Consider the following 18768-nt stretch of genomic DNA (forward strand, 5'->3'; position numbering starts at 1 on the left):
TACTTGATCTCTGTATATTACTACTGTTGTGTTTACCAGCATAATCATAGCATTGACTTGCCAATAATTAATAATGACGTGGGTGCAGACAATACAGCTTGATTTTTCCCTCATTTTTTTGTGGTTAAAAGCACTTTCAAATAGTTATATAAGGGCCTGTTCAGACTTAGTTATTTACCCGCTAAGTTGGCTTTATGTACCAATTATTGCTACCATTGGTGAGTTAGTAGGTTAGTAATGTCCAAATTTTCCCAGGTAAATAACTAAGCTAAGTTGCACTTGTACTGTCGCATGCCACGCGTATCTCTTGTAATTTCAAACCATGACTACGGCCATGGTTGTAAAAAATTTATAAATCCAAAACCATTATCTTAAAACTATATTATACAGTATTATAAAAAACTAGTTTGAAAAAAAGTGTGATGTACTAAAATTATGGTAGTGATATCCTCAAATATAGTAATGGTATGGTATTATCATGTCCATATATTATGGTCACATCACATTTTGTTGTCGCATAAAGTTTGATAGTGTAGACAGAGCTTTAGGGGATACATTGGCTTGTTTTCCGCAGGGACCCAAACAAGTGTCCTTTAATAAGGGTGTCTCTGCAGATTGAACGTAAAGTGTATTCATTTAATGGCAAAGTGTACACATTCACGTGAAATGAACGAAGAGCAAATAGGCTATCTCCCTTATATAGTGTTCCCTGAATAGAGTGACAAACGATGGAAAAGACGATAGGGTTAACTGTACTACTATTATATTATAGTTTTAAAATGTATGAAACGCCAAAGAAGAAAAAAACATGCAACGATGATTTAATATTAAAACAAAGCAGATCACTGTTTATATAGGCCTAAATCTACAGCATACTTTGGAGCGATGTTTACTTCGTTGATAACTCTCGCCCTATTTAATATAATTAGCATTCGTAAATTGCAATAATTGATTATCAACTATGAATCTTACCAAAAGAATAAACGACATCTATAATTTTAGAACTTTTTGCACATAATAATCGTTAAATATATTATTATTATTAAATAATATTAAAATGCCATATATACTGTACGATATCGACCTGATGCAAATTAGATTTTGTCATTTAATACGTAATGAAATAACTACAATCAGTTGTTACAGGTAATAGAATAAATAAATACATAATGACCACGCATTCATTTTCAACACCACGTGACAGTGCATGTAAAAGTGCCTAAAAACATAACTATTTTATGTATAGTATTCAAGGTTGAAATATTGAAAATAAAGTACGTATAGTAATTATTCAATGTATAAATGGACGGCCTGGATATTTTATTAAATAACTAAACTTTTGAAATATTGATTGTTGAATATAACTCGTAATTTTTATTGACTTGTGGTTGGTTTGGTTTTATGTTGGATAAAATAATGGGGACAATTGAATGATTATATTGATGTTTCTAAAGATAGATGATAGTAATAATTATGGTAACAGACAACAAACAGAGTGAAGAAGAGAAGGAGAGGATAATGACGAAAATGGTAATTTTGATTATGACAACGGTTATTTTGAGGATTAAAATGGTGATTTTGATGATGACAATGGTGATTTTGATGAAAATGGTGATTTTAAAGATTAAAATGGTGATTTTGATGATGACAATGGTGATTTTGATGAAAATGGTGATTTTAAAGATTAAAATGGTGATTGTGATGATGACAATGGTGATTGTGATGATGAAAACAGTGATTTTGATGATGAAAACAGTGATTTTGATGATGACAATGATGATTTTGATAATAATTGTTAATTTGATGATAACAATAGTGATTGTGATGATGAAAACAGTGATTTTGATTATGACAATGGTGATTTAATATGCATGGGCCAAATGGAGAGAAGGAAGGTAAATATTGATATCATTATCATATGATGTCAATCATCTTGAAAATAATTTTAATGATATATATTTGACAATGACAACTTCTTTTATTTTCTTTGTACGATGAAAATTATAAAATAACAACAACAAATACAAACAAAGAAAATGGGAAAATTCTACAAGCAGATGTATATAAAAGACAGACCTCATTTTAAATAGAAAATAAATAAACGTAAATCAGCTCTTAAATTATATAGCTATGTCTTCGCTATTAGGAAACGATAAGGATGGTATTAATTACATTGATGACAATGATGTTAACAATGATGATGAATAAAACTGTTATAACAATATTGATGAAATCTTCATTGTGCTCTTAAAAAATTAAACTGTAGGCGGAAGAAAAGAGAAGAGAGATTATAATAATGATATTTATGATACCTAATTTGCATAACAGATGCGCCAAGAAGTCGCAGACGTAAACTTTTCAGAATGTTTGTCGGAATGAAAGAATGGTTGAGATGGTGTTGTTGATAAAAAGATGAAATGCAACAAGTACGACTTAAATAGTTTATTCAAATATTTAATATTAATTAGAATTTCGAAGATTACAAAAAAAAACCAATCAAGAATTAGTTGAATCATTTCATTTCCTGTGCTGTAATAAAAAAAAATTATTCTCAGTACTGTAAAATTAGAAATAATAATTGTTTGGACGAAAATAATGTTTTTCATCTATATTTACTATTAATTAGAATTTTGAATAAAAATAAATTAAGTATAGTTAATAATTCCATTTTCAACATAATGCATTGTAATAACAATCATATAATATAATATTTATTCTCAATACTGTAAAATTAGAAATAATACTTGTTTAGACAGAAAGATATTATGTTCTGTCTACCAACTTTAATATAATAATCATCAAAACCATTATATAAAATATTAACGATTACTGTATAACCGTTATCGCCATGGCATCGTTACTCAGGCATATTTACAATAAAAACAATGTCTGTAAAAATATCATTTGAGAACGAACGAATTCTTAATGGTCAAAGACCTCGTCCAATTTCTAAATGGCTAATGATAATATTTAGCCAGGTAATCAACGAAGAGGAAAGAATTTTGAACGAATACCGCACACGTATCATTTACGTAATGGTATCAATGGGTTGTTTTACTACGCATAGTTGATTCTAAAATGTTCCTAATACGCACGTTTAGAATTACCAAACACGACGACTAAACTTTCATTTTGATAATACACATGAATTGAATTCTCAATCAAGCTTGGTTCCCTGTACTAGGACTCAACGCAACGACGTAAGCGCAAGACGAGTAAGTCGACCAATCACAAGCAAATTATTATCTAAACTGTCGGTAGTGATTGGTCAACTCGCTTCCGTGTGTATAGTACCTTTAGTTGGAGTTATCCTGGTTTTAATCTACCTGGAATTATTCTGTGGATCTTCTATTAGGAAAAGTAATTAAACTTTTGGACAAACTAAGAGTCAATTACCACCAGGGCCTGGTTGACCTTGAGTGGGGGTGCGGGAAGGGGATTGTTAAAGAATTATCATTGATGTAAAACTCCAACAGAGTGTATATGGATGAAAAGCTAAGAGTAGGCCTACACATTTCATGAACTGTCAATTTAGCAAACAGGGTCAATTAAGGGTCTAGTTGATATAATTGAGGTAGGAGGTAGGGCTGTTAGTTATCGACTGAGATTAATTTCGATGGAAAAAATGGGCTACTGATAGTTGTTTTAAGCAAACTAATTTCTCTATGGTAAAGCAAGAAATGAGAAGAAAGATGAACAGGATCAATTAATTAGGGAGAGGGGCCGGGAGAGAGAGAGAGAGGGGAAAGAGGGAGAGAGAGAGGGAGAAGAGGGAGAGAGAGGGGGAAGAGGGAGAGAGAGAGAGAGGTGGGGGGGGGGGGGGGGGGTTGTCTGTTGTGGGCTGTTGGGGTTGGAAGGAGGTTGTGGGAGAGGGGGGTTGGTGTTGGAGGAACGTTAGAAGGGTGTTAGCAAGTGCGATTTTCATCTAATTACCATTAAAATTAATTCCTCTATGAGGGATGGAGACTGATACTTCTATACCCCATATTAGTAACTGTATCTAAGAATAAGTAAGTAGCTAAGCAACGCACATAGGAATGTCAATACGTCGTGTCCGTTGAGATATTAATGTTTTATCGAAAGATTGAAAACACTTACTAAGAAAATGTGACAGCTGGAATGTTATTTCCAATCACTGAATGAATAAGACACATTTGTTTATTATTTGATTAGGGGCTGAGATTGTTACAGTAATGAGAAAAGGTCAAAAAAAGTTAAAACGATCAACTTTTACGGTTACGTTTATAGAACTGGAACGATGCTAAAAGATCTTATGTCGCTCCTGAAGATTGGTTCCCAATAGAAAGTAAATTGATAAAACTTGGTTACAACTGGACGCAGGACGGACACGCAATGCTATTGACCAATCACGACGATGGATCACCCGAAATGAATAACAGCAATTGGTTAACAACATATTATTGGAAATAGTAAAAAGGATATGGAACCTCCTCCAGGAAAACATTTCAGGAAAAACTGGAGTGCAATTTATTTTTAGTAAAGAGAGCATAATTTTCGGATACCAAGAGGCGCATCAGTTTTTTAATTTAAAAGCCATTAATGCAATTATTCTATTGTAAAATCATTTATTTATAAATGTAAACTAGTTAAATGTAAGCCAACTATCAAAATGGTTATGAACGAGTTAAAAAGGTTTTATGAAACAGAAAAATTTATTTATCATCAGAATTTTGAGGACAGTATTTTTAATAGAAAATGGATAAAATTAGAAGAATTTATAAATCAAATATGAAATGGTTAGAGATTAGAATAATTTTTATGAACCTTTATTTAATTTGTTAGATGGATATCTTTGTTGTTTTTGTTTGTTGCTTTTAATTTTATTTTTCATTTGATTATGTTTTTCCTTTGTAATGTATTATATGATGAAATAAAAAAATAAAAAATAAAAATATTATTGGAAATAATAATAATAACAGCCAAACATGGACCCAGATTAGAAATATTCTTAGCTATTGCCTTTTAATGTTATTGACAAATCATAATTATAATGTATATGTAATCAGTTCTGCTCGAATCGATTAGAACAAAGTACGTTGGTAGAATAGCGACATAATGTGTAGTAAATTTATCCCAGTCATTTTGTGTTCATATTACCAGACTCGCTTGACTGCTTTCTCATTTTTACATTAAATATTCTCATATCAATCATTGAAAAAACAGTAAACTTAAAATCGTTATGTATGGCTCACTGGTTTAATGTTGTTTTAACAATCAATAATAAGCACCGCATTCATCTTTCCAAAAAGTATTAACATAAAACCTGAGATAATTTGTCTGACAGATAAAACTAAATCTATAGATCCATACCACTTTTTTAGAAATTCTCTATCTAATAATAAATAGGTTAACCCACACTCCATAATGGTATTAAATACACAGTACTGTGGAAATTCCACGCCTATTCGAGAATTGCTGATATGAATAAATTGTAAAGGATGTAAAATAATTTATGTATAGGTCTAAAAAATAACAACAATAATAACTACACGAAGGTTTAAATATTTGTATGCAGTTTGAGTTTAAAATAATTAAAATACAAGGATTTGATTAATAATAGGTTAAACAAACATGAATTTATAATACTGTGATTCTACGCTGAATTAACCTCGAACAAACATACTATATCTACATACGTTGTCTATCTAACCTAATAATTAATACAGAAAAAAACTAAATATTTTATATTATAGGGCCCTATTTTCATTCAATTTGGTGACATTATAATGTTTGTAGAAAATAAGTGCCAATAAAAAACTGAAATACTGATTTTCACTTTTAATTTTCCGGAATATACAGGATAAAGGCCTAGTAAATGATATTTGATTGTTAGACAAGTACCGTAATACAAGAGTTATGTCCAATAGGCAGAACTGCACAGAACCAGAATTTCCCGATACAACTGCCATTTATTTAAGCGTGGTTCCCACTAGCGACGCAACGCAAGGACGTAACGCAACGCAAGTGAATTGACCAATCACAAGCGATGGCTTATTCGCTTGTGATTGCTAACTGTCTATAACTTCGCTTGTCATTGGTTAAAACGCTTGCGTTGCGTTTACGTCCTTGCGTTACGTTCTAGTGGGAACCAAGCTTTAGAGCCATGATACAGTATATTGGATTAGAGGTTTATCCACCAGTATTAAAACTATTTCAGTGCATTATAACCATCCCTGGAACACAGCGATGCGCAATCAATAATGAAAAGTAATAAAACACTAATAATATTAAACTATATCTCTTGTGTATCATATATTGCTAGGCATTGAGTACTGAATAACGTATATAAATAATATCAATATTAATATGTAATATGATATTGTACAGATATGCATTGAGCCTGGTTCAGTCGATACTGGTACCTTTCTTACACTACCATGCAATCCGACTTGAATAACTACTTAACATAAATTAAAATAACTAGATGGTACGCTCGCTTCGCTCGCGTACCATCTAGTTCGTGCCCACAGATGGTTCTCGAATACATAGTAATTTCAGCGTAAAAAACTGGCGATTTCAAATGTACGTACGGCAGGACTATAAAACATTGTCGTTTACAGAAACAAATAAATAGACACAATGATTTATGTAGTCAACCAAAATTAGCACCTAGAAACTTGTCACAAAATGAGTCGAAATTTGTTATTTGAACTCATTTAAACAAACCCAATTTTGTTAAATTATTCTTTATATTTCTTTATTATCCAATCAGTAACGAAATATTTTTTTTATAGGCCTATAAATAATATACCAATAAATAGAGTAAAACATTTCCGATTTAATAATTTATTAAAACTGTCACTGTCTCATGGTCGATTGAAATAGTAAAGTACATTTAAAGACCACTAATACGTTTATATTTTTGTAATTATTAATTAATACAAACGTTGAGAAACAACTGACAGTAATAAAGTATATATTATTATGTGTTTATAATCTCAAGTAGGGGCTACCCACACTCACAGTGATAACGTTTATTAGTATATTTGTTTATATTATATATAACAGTACCAACACACTTTTGATTCAAATGGCGATCAAAAGTGGTTAATACCTATTTGCAGTATTGTATAGCATTACAATACTATTTCTGTTTATTCTCCAAGGGTCTATAAATTTACCTACTTGTGTTAAACCATGGAGGTATGCAATAATTTGGAATTTTCCATTCATTGCAAATCAATACATTTCTATAAACGTATATTAAATCTATCAAAATAGTATTTTTAAAAAAAAATCGGCCTGTCTTCAACATTATGATGCTGTACTCGAGCTGTTCAACCGGTTTTCAGTCATTAAAAACAGTTATCGTAGGAGGAGATAGGAAAATGCGAAGCATCCTCGTATTATTGTATGCGGGTATTTTTTACGATGGACATGTATTAGACAGTGTATACCACGATCGCAAAACATCCCTTATTTGGGGCAAATCGTTGAACCTAAATTCGTTTTAATTGTCAATAACTAATTATCTGACTCAATTTAATTAGTAAAAAGGGTTACATCAGGTGGTTAAAATCAGTACCGAAATTACGAACCAACTTTATATACCATCGAGTAAACATTATAGAAGTAAGACGCGATTTACCGAATTTTGCCCTTACGTAAATTTATATATAGATTAACTATCACACACATTCACTCAGATTTAACAGTGACAAAATATTGCGTTTGCTTGGTTCCCACTAGGACGCAACGCATTGACATAAGCGCAACGTGAGTTGACAGTTTACAAACGATTTTCAATAATCCATTGCTTGTGATTTGTCAAACTAATAGCGTTGCGTTTACGTCATTGCGTTGCGCACTTAGTGGGAACCAAGCATTTACCAATCCAAGCAATCCGTTCCTTGTGATTGGTCAATTCGCTTGCGTTGCGTCTTACGTCGTTGCGTTCTAGTGGGAACCAAGCTTGAACTCGATTGCCTCTACGTCATGGCGTTACGTTTCTAGTGGGAAGCACGCTTAAGCTCAGAAAGACGAGATACTGCCGAATTAACCCTCATGAATAGGCCCTACTATTTACTTTCATTTATTTGACATAAAGTCGGGGTCTTCTAACATACAAATAATCTCTATGACTCACAGGCCAGAAGTCGCAGTACAAAATTACAAACGCACGCAATAAAACAAATTTCGTACAAAATTATCAAAATTATACATCACATTTTACAATCAGAATTGTACAGATACGCGTCGACTTAAATCTATAGCATAACAAGCCATTACAGAGGTCGTTTTTATATGTCAAAATAATCACAAAACAATTTTACTAAACGATTATAGTGATTTACAATAAAGATCAAACTATAGACGGTCATTTGTATATCACAGTCTTAAAGTTTGTTGGACGCACCGCTAGGACGTTTAAGCGCGCCACAAGTAATTTGACTAATTATGGCGCGTTGAATCATGTACGTGTGATTTGTCAATTGTCTCACGTTGTGCGTCGCCATTGCGTTGGGAAACAAAACTAAAATGGCAAGTAGACATGTATTCCTACTACAGTTATACAAACATTCCACAGTATTCAAAATATTTAACACAGCTAGAATCTTATCTAGATGACTTGCGATAGTCAGTTAGAACCTATTCAGTGACAGCTTCAGATTCTGGTAAAAAATTAATCTAATGTAAATGCATGTTAATGTGAACCACAGCAATGAACAAATGAAGTTCTGTCTATGCACATGTTTACATAGTCATACTAACATACTGATTATAACGATATTATATCTGACAATTGCATTGCTTATTGATACATATTTAAAAAAAGTTTATGTCTATATTATTTAATTAAACAAAACGTCGGAACCGAAAGTGCTTTGAACCGATTCCTTCTTTATTAGAATGGTAGTAAAAGCAAATTCAAAAGCGTTCAAGAAGTAATGATGCTGATAGTCGATATTAAAATTAAAGGTTATTTGTTTTCTGATAGTACAATGACTTATAGGGAACGAATTAGGTTTCTCAAAATAAAATAATATAAAACAGTGATTGTTCTAAAGGGTTAGTCTATGTTATAGATATTCATATTATATCTTTCATTATATACTTCTTTTCCTGTTCATCATGGATTTTTACATTTTCAAGAAAATATTGATTTACATAAAAACTGTTATATATACTCGATATTTATTAGTTCAAACGTCTTGTTTACAAGCAAACATATATGCACATCAACGTCAACAAACATAATGGTTTCATCATTGCGCATGCTCTGTTAGGAATACTGGATTGATTTATAAACCAATATGTTTGTTAATCATATTCCGTGTTTATAGTTTATTATCTGTCATCAACACCATTTATTGAAACAAGCTTCATACATATTTCATTAGACACAAGAAATTCTGACCTATAAGCAATTCTGTTGAAAAAAACAATCCTTTCAATTTAATTAAATAAGTTTATTATTAAATTCCAATCATCAACACAAATTTCATAAATAAATTAAATAAACCGACTTATCTGATGGTTGGAAAGGAAATAATTTTACCAATAAAAAACACACTTGCACCAATTAAACAATAATGACTAATCGCGTTCAACGTGGACGAGCATGAATGTCTTGGTTACTACGAAATATATTCTACGTTTATAAAGCTCTGTCTACACATCAAACTTTATGTGACCAACGATGATGATGTACCGATATAATGGACATGTTGATGTCATCACTACCATAGTTGGGCATACCACTACCATATTTGGGCACAAAACACTTTTTTGTCAAACTAGTTTGAAAGTGTAGACATAGCTTTAGAGTTCTTTTACCAAATTTCAATTTGAAATTTGAAGATTATATCAACTAGAGTTTATTTTAAAAGTAATTTATTAAAGTCATTGAACGCTGTAATCATGTAAGTTTTTTTTTATTGAGTGCGGCGATGGACGATTGGCTGTTAATACGAATATTTGCTGATTTTTATCATTAAATAAATTCATTTTGACATTTTGAAGTACTTCTATTGCTCCCGCAGGCTTCTAGATGTTAGATTTGTCTTCAATAAATGCAATCAGGTTTCGGTGTTAATGGATTTTAAAAGACCGAAGTGTTCTTGCAAACTTATGAATTGAGTTCACGATCGAAATATAAATATAGCGCTTAAACTGCAGATGTGCGATTGGGTTTCATCAAGGAATTCACAGCACACGTGCGTAAACTATCAACCAAAAATAAGTAATCTTTAAGGTTGTTCATCCGGAAATAACTCGGCAGTAAGCTCTATGTATTAATTCATATCACATTTTTAACAGTTCCTATCATTAAGTGTTTAACCTTAAGCACGATTGGAAAGGTTTTTAGTTTATGAATAGATGATCCAGGGAGTTAATTAACAACTCCCTGGATAGGGGCGAATAATTATAGGCAAGGGGAAAAGGAAAAATCATGGATTAGTAATTGAGTCTGACAGAATAAACAAAATAGATGATTTAAAGAATTAGTAGTACTGTATACCTAATGATAAGAAATACCGGAATGGTGTCCATTAGTTAAGGTCCTATGTAAAGCACCTAGAGGGGTCAGTGATCCATTAGGCGCTATATAAATACTGTTTATTATTATTATTTTATTTATAATTACCTTGAGTTTTGTTTTAATGAGTAAGAAAAATAGGAAATTACAGTAATAATATTGAAAAACCAAGACACTTCTATTGTAGGCCTATTGTTTAATATTAAGGAAAGCATAAATAGAAAATTACATGTAATTCAAAATATTTAAAAGAATGTTAAATCATGCATGAATAAAGATGGCTGCTCCCACTAGGGACAACAACAATATATAAGGGAAGGAATGAATATTGAGGAAAATTAAGTTAATTAGGAACAAAAAATGGGAAAGATAAACTTATTAATATATCGAATTGTTTTCAGTAGTGCAATCGATAAAAACACGAATACGATATTTCCGTTACGCATGCGCACTAATGATAATACAGTTTAACGATTTGTCTTCGCATACATTTTATAAATTTTACCATTTGATGATAGGCCTACAATCGATAAAACCATATCATTGGCGGTATTAATGCTTCATCGGTATAATGTGGAATTTTCCAGATTTGGTTGGTATTAACGCGTAGGCGAATTCAAAGGATGCGGGAAGCAATGCAGTAGGCCTATGACTTTAGGTTAAGTTGAGTACTCATTTCCAAATGTTTAGTCCTTGGGCCTCACTTATTTATCCTGAAATCCTGGATATATTCTTCACTGAAAAGTTTTTTTTTTCAATTACGTGGAATTTATACTGATGTTCAGTACTGTATCTAGATTTCTCATATGTGTTTCAAGTGCATCTCTTAGTACCATATCCATGATACAGGCTCCACAAATGATACAAATGCAGATGCTGTATTACCAAATAATACTGGGCAAATACTGTAGTATGTGGAGATACAGCACTGAGACTCGGGTATCTCTCTTTATAAACCAGCTATTGACACTCATATAAACTTAATAAATCTAGGTTTCTCATATGTGTTTTAAGTGCATCTCCTAGTACCATATCCATGATACAGGCTCCACATAGGATACAAATGCAGATGCTTTATTACCAAATAATACTGGGCAAATATTGTATCTATCTTTGTAACCAGCTATAGACAATCTCAATAAAAATGTTGATTTGTGATGTTTATCTTCATACAATAGACTAACCTCAACATAATACAGGTGTCACATGTGACACATAATGTGACACTGTATTAAGATGATAAAGCAATTGATGCACGATGAGCTGCCAGGTGCTGCCTGAACATCCTCCTGTCATTATATAGCTATTATATTGGCTTTAGGCAGCTGCATGCATGTTAACATATATCACGTGCGAATTATTCATGATTTTGTCAATTTTACAGACCTACAATCTACAGATTAATATAAACCTCAATTACTAAATGTATTGATCAAAGATGTCAAATCACATCAAGCAGGGTTTGTTGGAATAGTCTGCTACCTTGAAACTCCAAATGCAGATTACATTTCACTCCCTAATTTAAAGCTCTGTATACACTATCAAATTGTATGTGAAAAAAAAATGTGATGTGTCCATATATGGACACGATGGTGTCATATCACTACCACATTTGGGCGTGTCACTACAATATTTAGGCATATCGCACTTTTTTTTTGTTATCAAGCTCGATCTTTTCTCTGATAGGCCTACACAAACTCTATAAAGACAACGATTACTACATTTTTAAAGTAAAAGTAAGAAGGAAAGACAAAATAATGATTTGTATTGATGAATTGAATTAACTTTCATAACAGTCAATAATGCGTGTGCTTACTGTAGGCTACATTCTATGGAACATCATCAGCATACTCCAGAAACGTATTCTTCGAAATTCACTCGAACAATACACGCGAGTACAACGTGTTATGGTAGCTCTATTGTACTAAACATAGATGAAAAACACGAAGTCGGCAAAGGGTTACTGTGTCAATGAGGAAAACCTCGCGTGCGGAAAATCTTGCGTGCGGAAAATATAAAATAAAGGACATTATAAAAAAAGGTTAACAAGTATCAACTGTATATCCCCTAGAGCAAACACCCTTATGAATGTTAACACGAACTTTACAAGACATTTTGCCATTTTTAATCATCAGTTGAACTAAGCTCTAGAATCGTCCACTCCGTTTACGTACAACGTGTAAATTACGGATCAAATTTTGAATATTTCTGAACATTGCTGTTAATTGCACGACATGAATTATGGATTTCCAATAAGATAGTTATATCTTAATTTGTTTTGCTTTTGACTATCATATTTATCGTTACTTATAACGTACAAATCCTACAATAAAGTGAAAACTTCATTTACAATAAAACGTTGGATAATTTCATTTTCGAGTCTGATACATTTTGTTAATGTTAGACGCTACCGGATGGATGTCAGGCCTACACGTACGTACGTTATAAACGACAAGGCAATTGTATGTTGATCTTACACTTACAGTAAGTATCGTCGAGGGTGAAAATTGAAGAGTCAGTTAGGCCTAATGAAGATCTGATTATTGGCAATTGTAAGATCTAAACTTTTACAAACGAAACATCTTAAACAATATTTTTTTTTTATTTATTTATTCGGTATATAAAAATATATTACAAAACGACAGTCAAGGACTGAAATGAAATGTATTACAAATGACTAAAAATTAGTTAAAATTGCTATAAAAATAGAAACATCTTAATAAAATTAGATATCGTACCATACAATTAAAAACATACATGAATAAAAAACCTTAAAACCTTCACTTATTACATATCTAAAAAAGAGCTAGTGGTGCCTATTAATTATATCCACCATGGTGGGAACTGGAGACGACCTAAGTCTGCTGGTTTTACAATGAGGTACTTCTAGAAAGCGGTTGACTCTGAGAGACTGAGCTGGCTTATGAAGAGGGGGAAGTATTTCTCTAAACAGCTCGGATTTTAATAAGCCTTCCCCGAAAGACAACACAAGTTTGTTTCTTCTCTCTACAAGAGTAGGTAAACCAGTAACAGACAATGCATGATCATAGCACAAATAGTTGTTACCTAGCATGATACGCAATGCTCTCTTTTGTACCTTTTCAATAGACTTGGACATGTCCTTAGTGATAGCGCCATGCCAAACAGGGGCAGCATATTCTAAAATAGGTCTTATATACGCCATATAAACAGTCAACAGATCATTAATTAAGATTCCTGCTTTCTTCAAAATGCACAAGGAAAATAAACGTCTAGAAGCTCTAGACACAATATTATTAGTGTTAAGTTCCCATTTCAGGTCATTTTGAATGATTACACCAAGAAGCGTCATGTGATCAACTACTTGTAAAATGGAACCACTCAGACTAAAAGAAGGCGATATAATATCATCCGACTTGTCCTTAAGAAAATTGACAACCAAGATATGGCATTTGGAGGGTTTGGGTATCATATTATTGGATGAACACCAAACACTCAGATCATCTAACAGGAATTGCATGGAAGGCAAATCACCTTTGCGAACGACCTCCCCAAGGGTGAGGTCATCCACATATTTCCATCGTCTGCAGCAATCAACACAAGCATCGTTAATAAGTACTAGGAAAAGTACAGGGCCAAGCAATGTCCCCTGTGGGACACCACAAGTCAGTGACTTTGAAGATGACAAAATCCCAGCAAACTTGGTGTTGAGAGAACGGGAAGTGAGAAAGCTGCAGACGATGGGAATTATGGACGACCTCACACCCAGTTCAATCAACTTTATAATCTAGCTGACTGACTTTTAGTCAACTCAAGCACAATTTGCCGAACTATGTTTTGGTAACAATGGGAACAAAAACAAAAAGTAACAAAAAAAACAAAAACAACCAAATAATTCAAAGAGTGACATTTAATTATGTTTATTTATGGTGGGAATTCCGGAATCCGTAATTGTAAGCTTTTGATTGAAACTATCGACGACCTACTAACTGTAGGACTCAAAATCAAAATTCATTGTACGCATGCGGTGAAGTTAAGATTTGATTCCTCGACACAGTTTTGGCGGGTTTTAGGCCCAGGCGACAACCGACTACACACTGCGTAGGTCAAAGTTGATCGTCTGTCGTCTAAAGCTCTCTAACATCGTGTACTGAAGGCCGAACAAGATAAACTCAATAGCAAAGCGTATACTAATTCTGAATTTAAATATTTTATTTCTTTTCTAGTTCATTTGACATGTAAAATATTCAGGAAGACGTGTTTTTAATGTAATTGTAATTCAGAGTGAATGAATAAAGAGGAATGAATAATTGTAATATACACAGGACGTGACTGACGCTTCGTTTTGTTCGTTTTAAGAACACAATCATTTCAAGGTATCTTTATCATCTATGTATAGTTTTATTAACGTGTGAATCCTGATGTATTCTGCTGAATGTTGGACCATATTCAACAAAATGAACAAACTCTTGTAAGATATACAGAAATCTTTATAACATTTTCTATGAACAATTTCTTGGTTTTATTTAACCTCTTTTTGGATGTGATTTGTTTCTGTGCTAAATCTTTCACCAGAACAACATTTAATGGGAAAAGTACGTCTACCAAAAACGCAGGTTCAACAATATAAAGCAATTTATCGAAGAACGTTGTTGTGTGTAATATTGTATTCAACCTCTATTTAAATGTGATTTGTTTCTGTGCTACGTCATATGAAATGTAATGTCTACCAAAAAGTAGGTCTATCAAAAACGCAGGTCCAACAATATACAGCAATTTGTTGAAGAAAGCTGTTTTTAAAAACGACAAAGGTTGTAAAACAAGGCCATATAGATGGCTGCAGTCACGTGCTCATTAGTGTTTACCGACCGACCGACCAACCTACCAACTGACCAAAATTACTGAACATGTTTAAAAATGTTGAAATGTTTAAAAACATTTATATTTTTTTAATTTACACGTGCGTAGCCTGTCACTTTTGACGTGCTCGTATAAGGTAATTTCGAGTTGAAAAGTAAGTCAAGAAAACAGAAATCGGGCAAAAAGAGTGCGATATAACATTTAACGCGCAGTGATGATTTATGCCCTGAAATTTATGAGTACCAAATTTGATTTAATTGTGATTCATGGTTGTGAAGATATGATTACAAACGTGATTTCGTTAAATCGTGCGTAGACTGCGTAATGAAACATAACCACATCGATTCCTGGCCATAAGGAATATACTGTGAAAAATTGACTTAGCTAGATTAAACTGATATCAAGATAAGGTCAGAAAGCGATAAAACGCATAGTGATACCGGACCGACAGAAAGACCGACAGACCGACAGACCGACTGACATAGTGAACTATAGAGTCGCGTCCACGCGACTAAAAACTGGATAGAAATTACTAATGGAATATGTCTACCTTCATGTAACTACTTTAACAAAGTAATCGTCTTAGAGAATTCATTTTAAATGATGAAATTATGTTTTTTCTAACAAACAACTAGTTTAACTGATTAAAATTATCGTTAGAGAAATAAATATTACATTAAATAATCACTTTATCATTCTATATTTATACTAATGGATATTATTCAGCACTTAAAAGGAATATAAGATTGTTGGAGAAACAAGTGAAAATTATGACTGATGGGACTACAGTATCATGATCAGTTTGCGATCTAATTTAGAAGAAGAAATTTAAATAAAAACTGGAATAAAGCATTGGTATGCATAAGTATATCTATTTCAATCTTTAAAAAAAATTCAAAAAATTCTGGTTTTAATTCAAAAAACATTTATTTTATCAAATGTCATACAAATAATACACAGCATAACATGAGGACCAACCTAGATGTAAACAGGTATATGGGTACATCCCTCTACCTTAAACAAAGTTTGGTGCGTACCAGTGCATTTCTCATATTTTACAGTGTACCGCCAGACCTTTGGTACATTATGCTTTCTAATAATCATGTAAAAAGCAACGCAACGAATGGAAAACTACGTCATGATAAAATCAGTCGCGTAAAATGGACAACAGAAAAAAAAAGTTGCAGCAGAAAACTTGTCGTTGGCACTTCAAAGAGGCGGAAAGCTGACGCGTCATGAAATATTGTATCAGCTTTTGAACGCGCGCGTACAATCAATGTTGTGTTCTCCGTGGTCTCACTTTACGATTTAGCTAAATTAATTTTGTATTAACATTAAAATGTGTTGAAGAATATGCATTCCGTAATATATAGTGCAGTGTCGATGTATTCATAGTACGTTGCTCTTAGTATCATGTTACTACTCTCAGTTGTGGCACGTGCAAATCAATCCAGTTATTAATATAATTTCAAATCAACATTATAGTAGAGTAGCTTTACTTGTATTGGCCTATTTAAACAATCAAGTTAAATTAACACAAAAACAGGCAAGGTAGACACAATATCGGACAAACCGTCATACAGGCGTGACCAACAGATACAAGATGAAGTCACGATTCCGTTGTTTCTTGAATATGAATCGCATGCATCGTTTGTGTCTAAAAAAATGAAATAGTACACTTAAAGAGTCGCGCGCTGTTCACATAAGTGCGCGAATAAACTGCCAATTCTCCTTAAAAGTAGGCATAATGTTTTTTTTATGGTGTTCCAAATTGCAAAACACAAATACGCGGTTTTCGAATCGAAAAGTCGTAAATAAAGGATGCAGTATGCTGTAATCCGGTATCAATTATGATTTATCTGACGATGATCATTGCGCGTTCGTTCACGACGACGTCCTACATATAAATGGTAGACGATATTGGGGCTTTTGTAAGCATTACCTTTTTTATCCACGCACCAAATGCTTACAAATAAGCGGGTAGATTTAGTTAGGCCTACAAATAAAAAAATATCGTACTCACCAGAATTGCCATTGTTGATTGCAATGATGAGAGCACTGCGACCCTCTCTGTCCACACAGTTGATGTTCAAATCAGGAGCATTATCCAACGCATATAGAATCGCTTTCTTGTCCCCTTTCTCAGCCGCGGCTAAAAATAGCTTTTCCATTCCTGCAATGTCGATAATGCGTACCCTCGGACATGAGCTGATACTCCGTGCCTCCACCGCATCATCAACCTCGGAATCCATAAAATCCTGCATATTCACCAAACTTAACAAACAAATATAAAAAATATCAACTCTGAAAAATTCAATTTATAAGAAATTGAATAGATACAATAATAATATCCGGTGATTTATTCCAAACAGGACGAGGTTCTCAACTGATCAAGCCCAAAGAAGAAAAAAAAAAATCCCAGTATTTAATTGTTCAGTAAGTTTATCTTTTAACAAAGCCTGGTTACGTACTCCATCTCTTGTAAGCTGCGTCAAAATGAAAAGATTTCGTTGACAAAATGTTCTTGCGCAGTCTCACTATTATCCAATGTTAACGAATGGATACCACAAAAAGTAGACTCGAAAGCTAATGGCTCTGCTGTAATGTTTCATTTTTCTACGCTTGAGTAAGCTCGAAACTTGGGACTGATGTATTTATTATACGGCTGATTGGAGATGAATGCTTTGCGCAAGCGCCAAAATAAGTTCACAGTAACCAGGGGAAATATAAAAACGTAGACATTTAAATTTATAAAATGATATTTAAAAGAAATGAAAGATATTGCGATTAACATTAACATGTTATAACAATTATTATACGTTTCATTATAGACTAGGCGTATGAGTTTCGAGGTACTACATTGATTCGTCCACTATCACCTCCCCCAATGCTTTACACCTTCAAATTTGACGTCAGCAAATAAAATGTATCTTTTATATAGCGTCATCGATGCCACGCGTTTTAGATGTATTCATGTGCGTTAATCAATACTGTCGACGCGTCACTCGGTAATGATTTCTCTAATTTACTCGTTTTGCAACTATTCGGCTACAGTAATAAAGAATACACAAGAAAGACTAATTGCATTCAGGTTTTTCTAGAGTCGATAAGTAAAATATTAATAATATTAACATACCTAGTTAGATTTAAATGTAATGTTGATTCTTAGAGACTTTAATTATCGAATTATTTTGATTGAGTGCGTGATTTACCAAAGACTCTGAATCGAAGAAATAAACAATAGGTGCGGCAGAATCAAAGACGTTATTACTTTAAACCCCAGACTAAAAGCATAAACTTAATGAATCGTGAAGAGCGCCTTTGGGATTTTTTTTTCTTGAATTCATTTCATTTTATATCCGGGATATACGTGTCAATTAATGTATAAACCTTTAACGCACTGTAGAATGTGATCAAAGAAATATTTG

The 18768-nt window shown here is 32.9% G+C and overlaps 1 protein-coding gene across 1 annotated transcript in view; it reads right to left on the minus strand.

Moving 5' to 3' along the window:
* LOC140047243 (short transient receptor potential channel 4-like) overlaps positions 1 to 18768 on the minus strand; it is a 47426-nt gene that overhangs the window by 25885 nt on the left and 2773 nt on the right. Inside the window, exon 2 of the mRNA XM_072092143.1 lies at positions 17364 to 17614. Within this exon, the coding sequence (XP_071948244.1) occupies positions 17364 to 17614 (251 nt within the window). The remainder of the gene's footprint in view (positions 1 to 17363; positions 17615 to 18768) is intronic.

Source organism: Antedon mediterranea, chromosome 4 (assembly GCF_964355755.1).
Source record: "Antedon mediterranea chromosome 4, ecAntMedi1.1, whole genome shotgun sequence".
NCBI lineage: Eukaryota > Metazoa > Echinodermata > Crinoidea > Comatulida > Antedonidae > Antedon > Antedon mediterranea.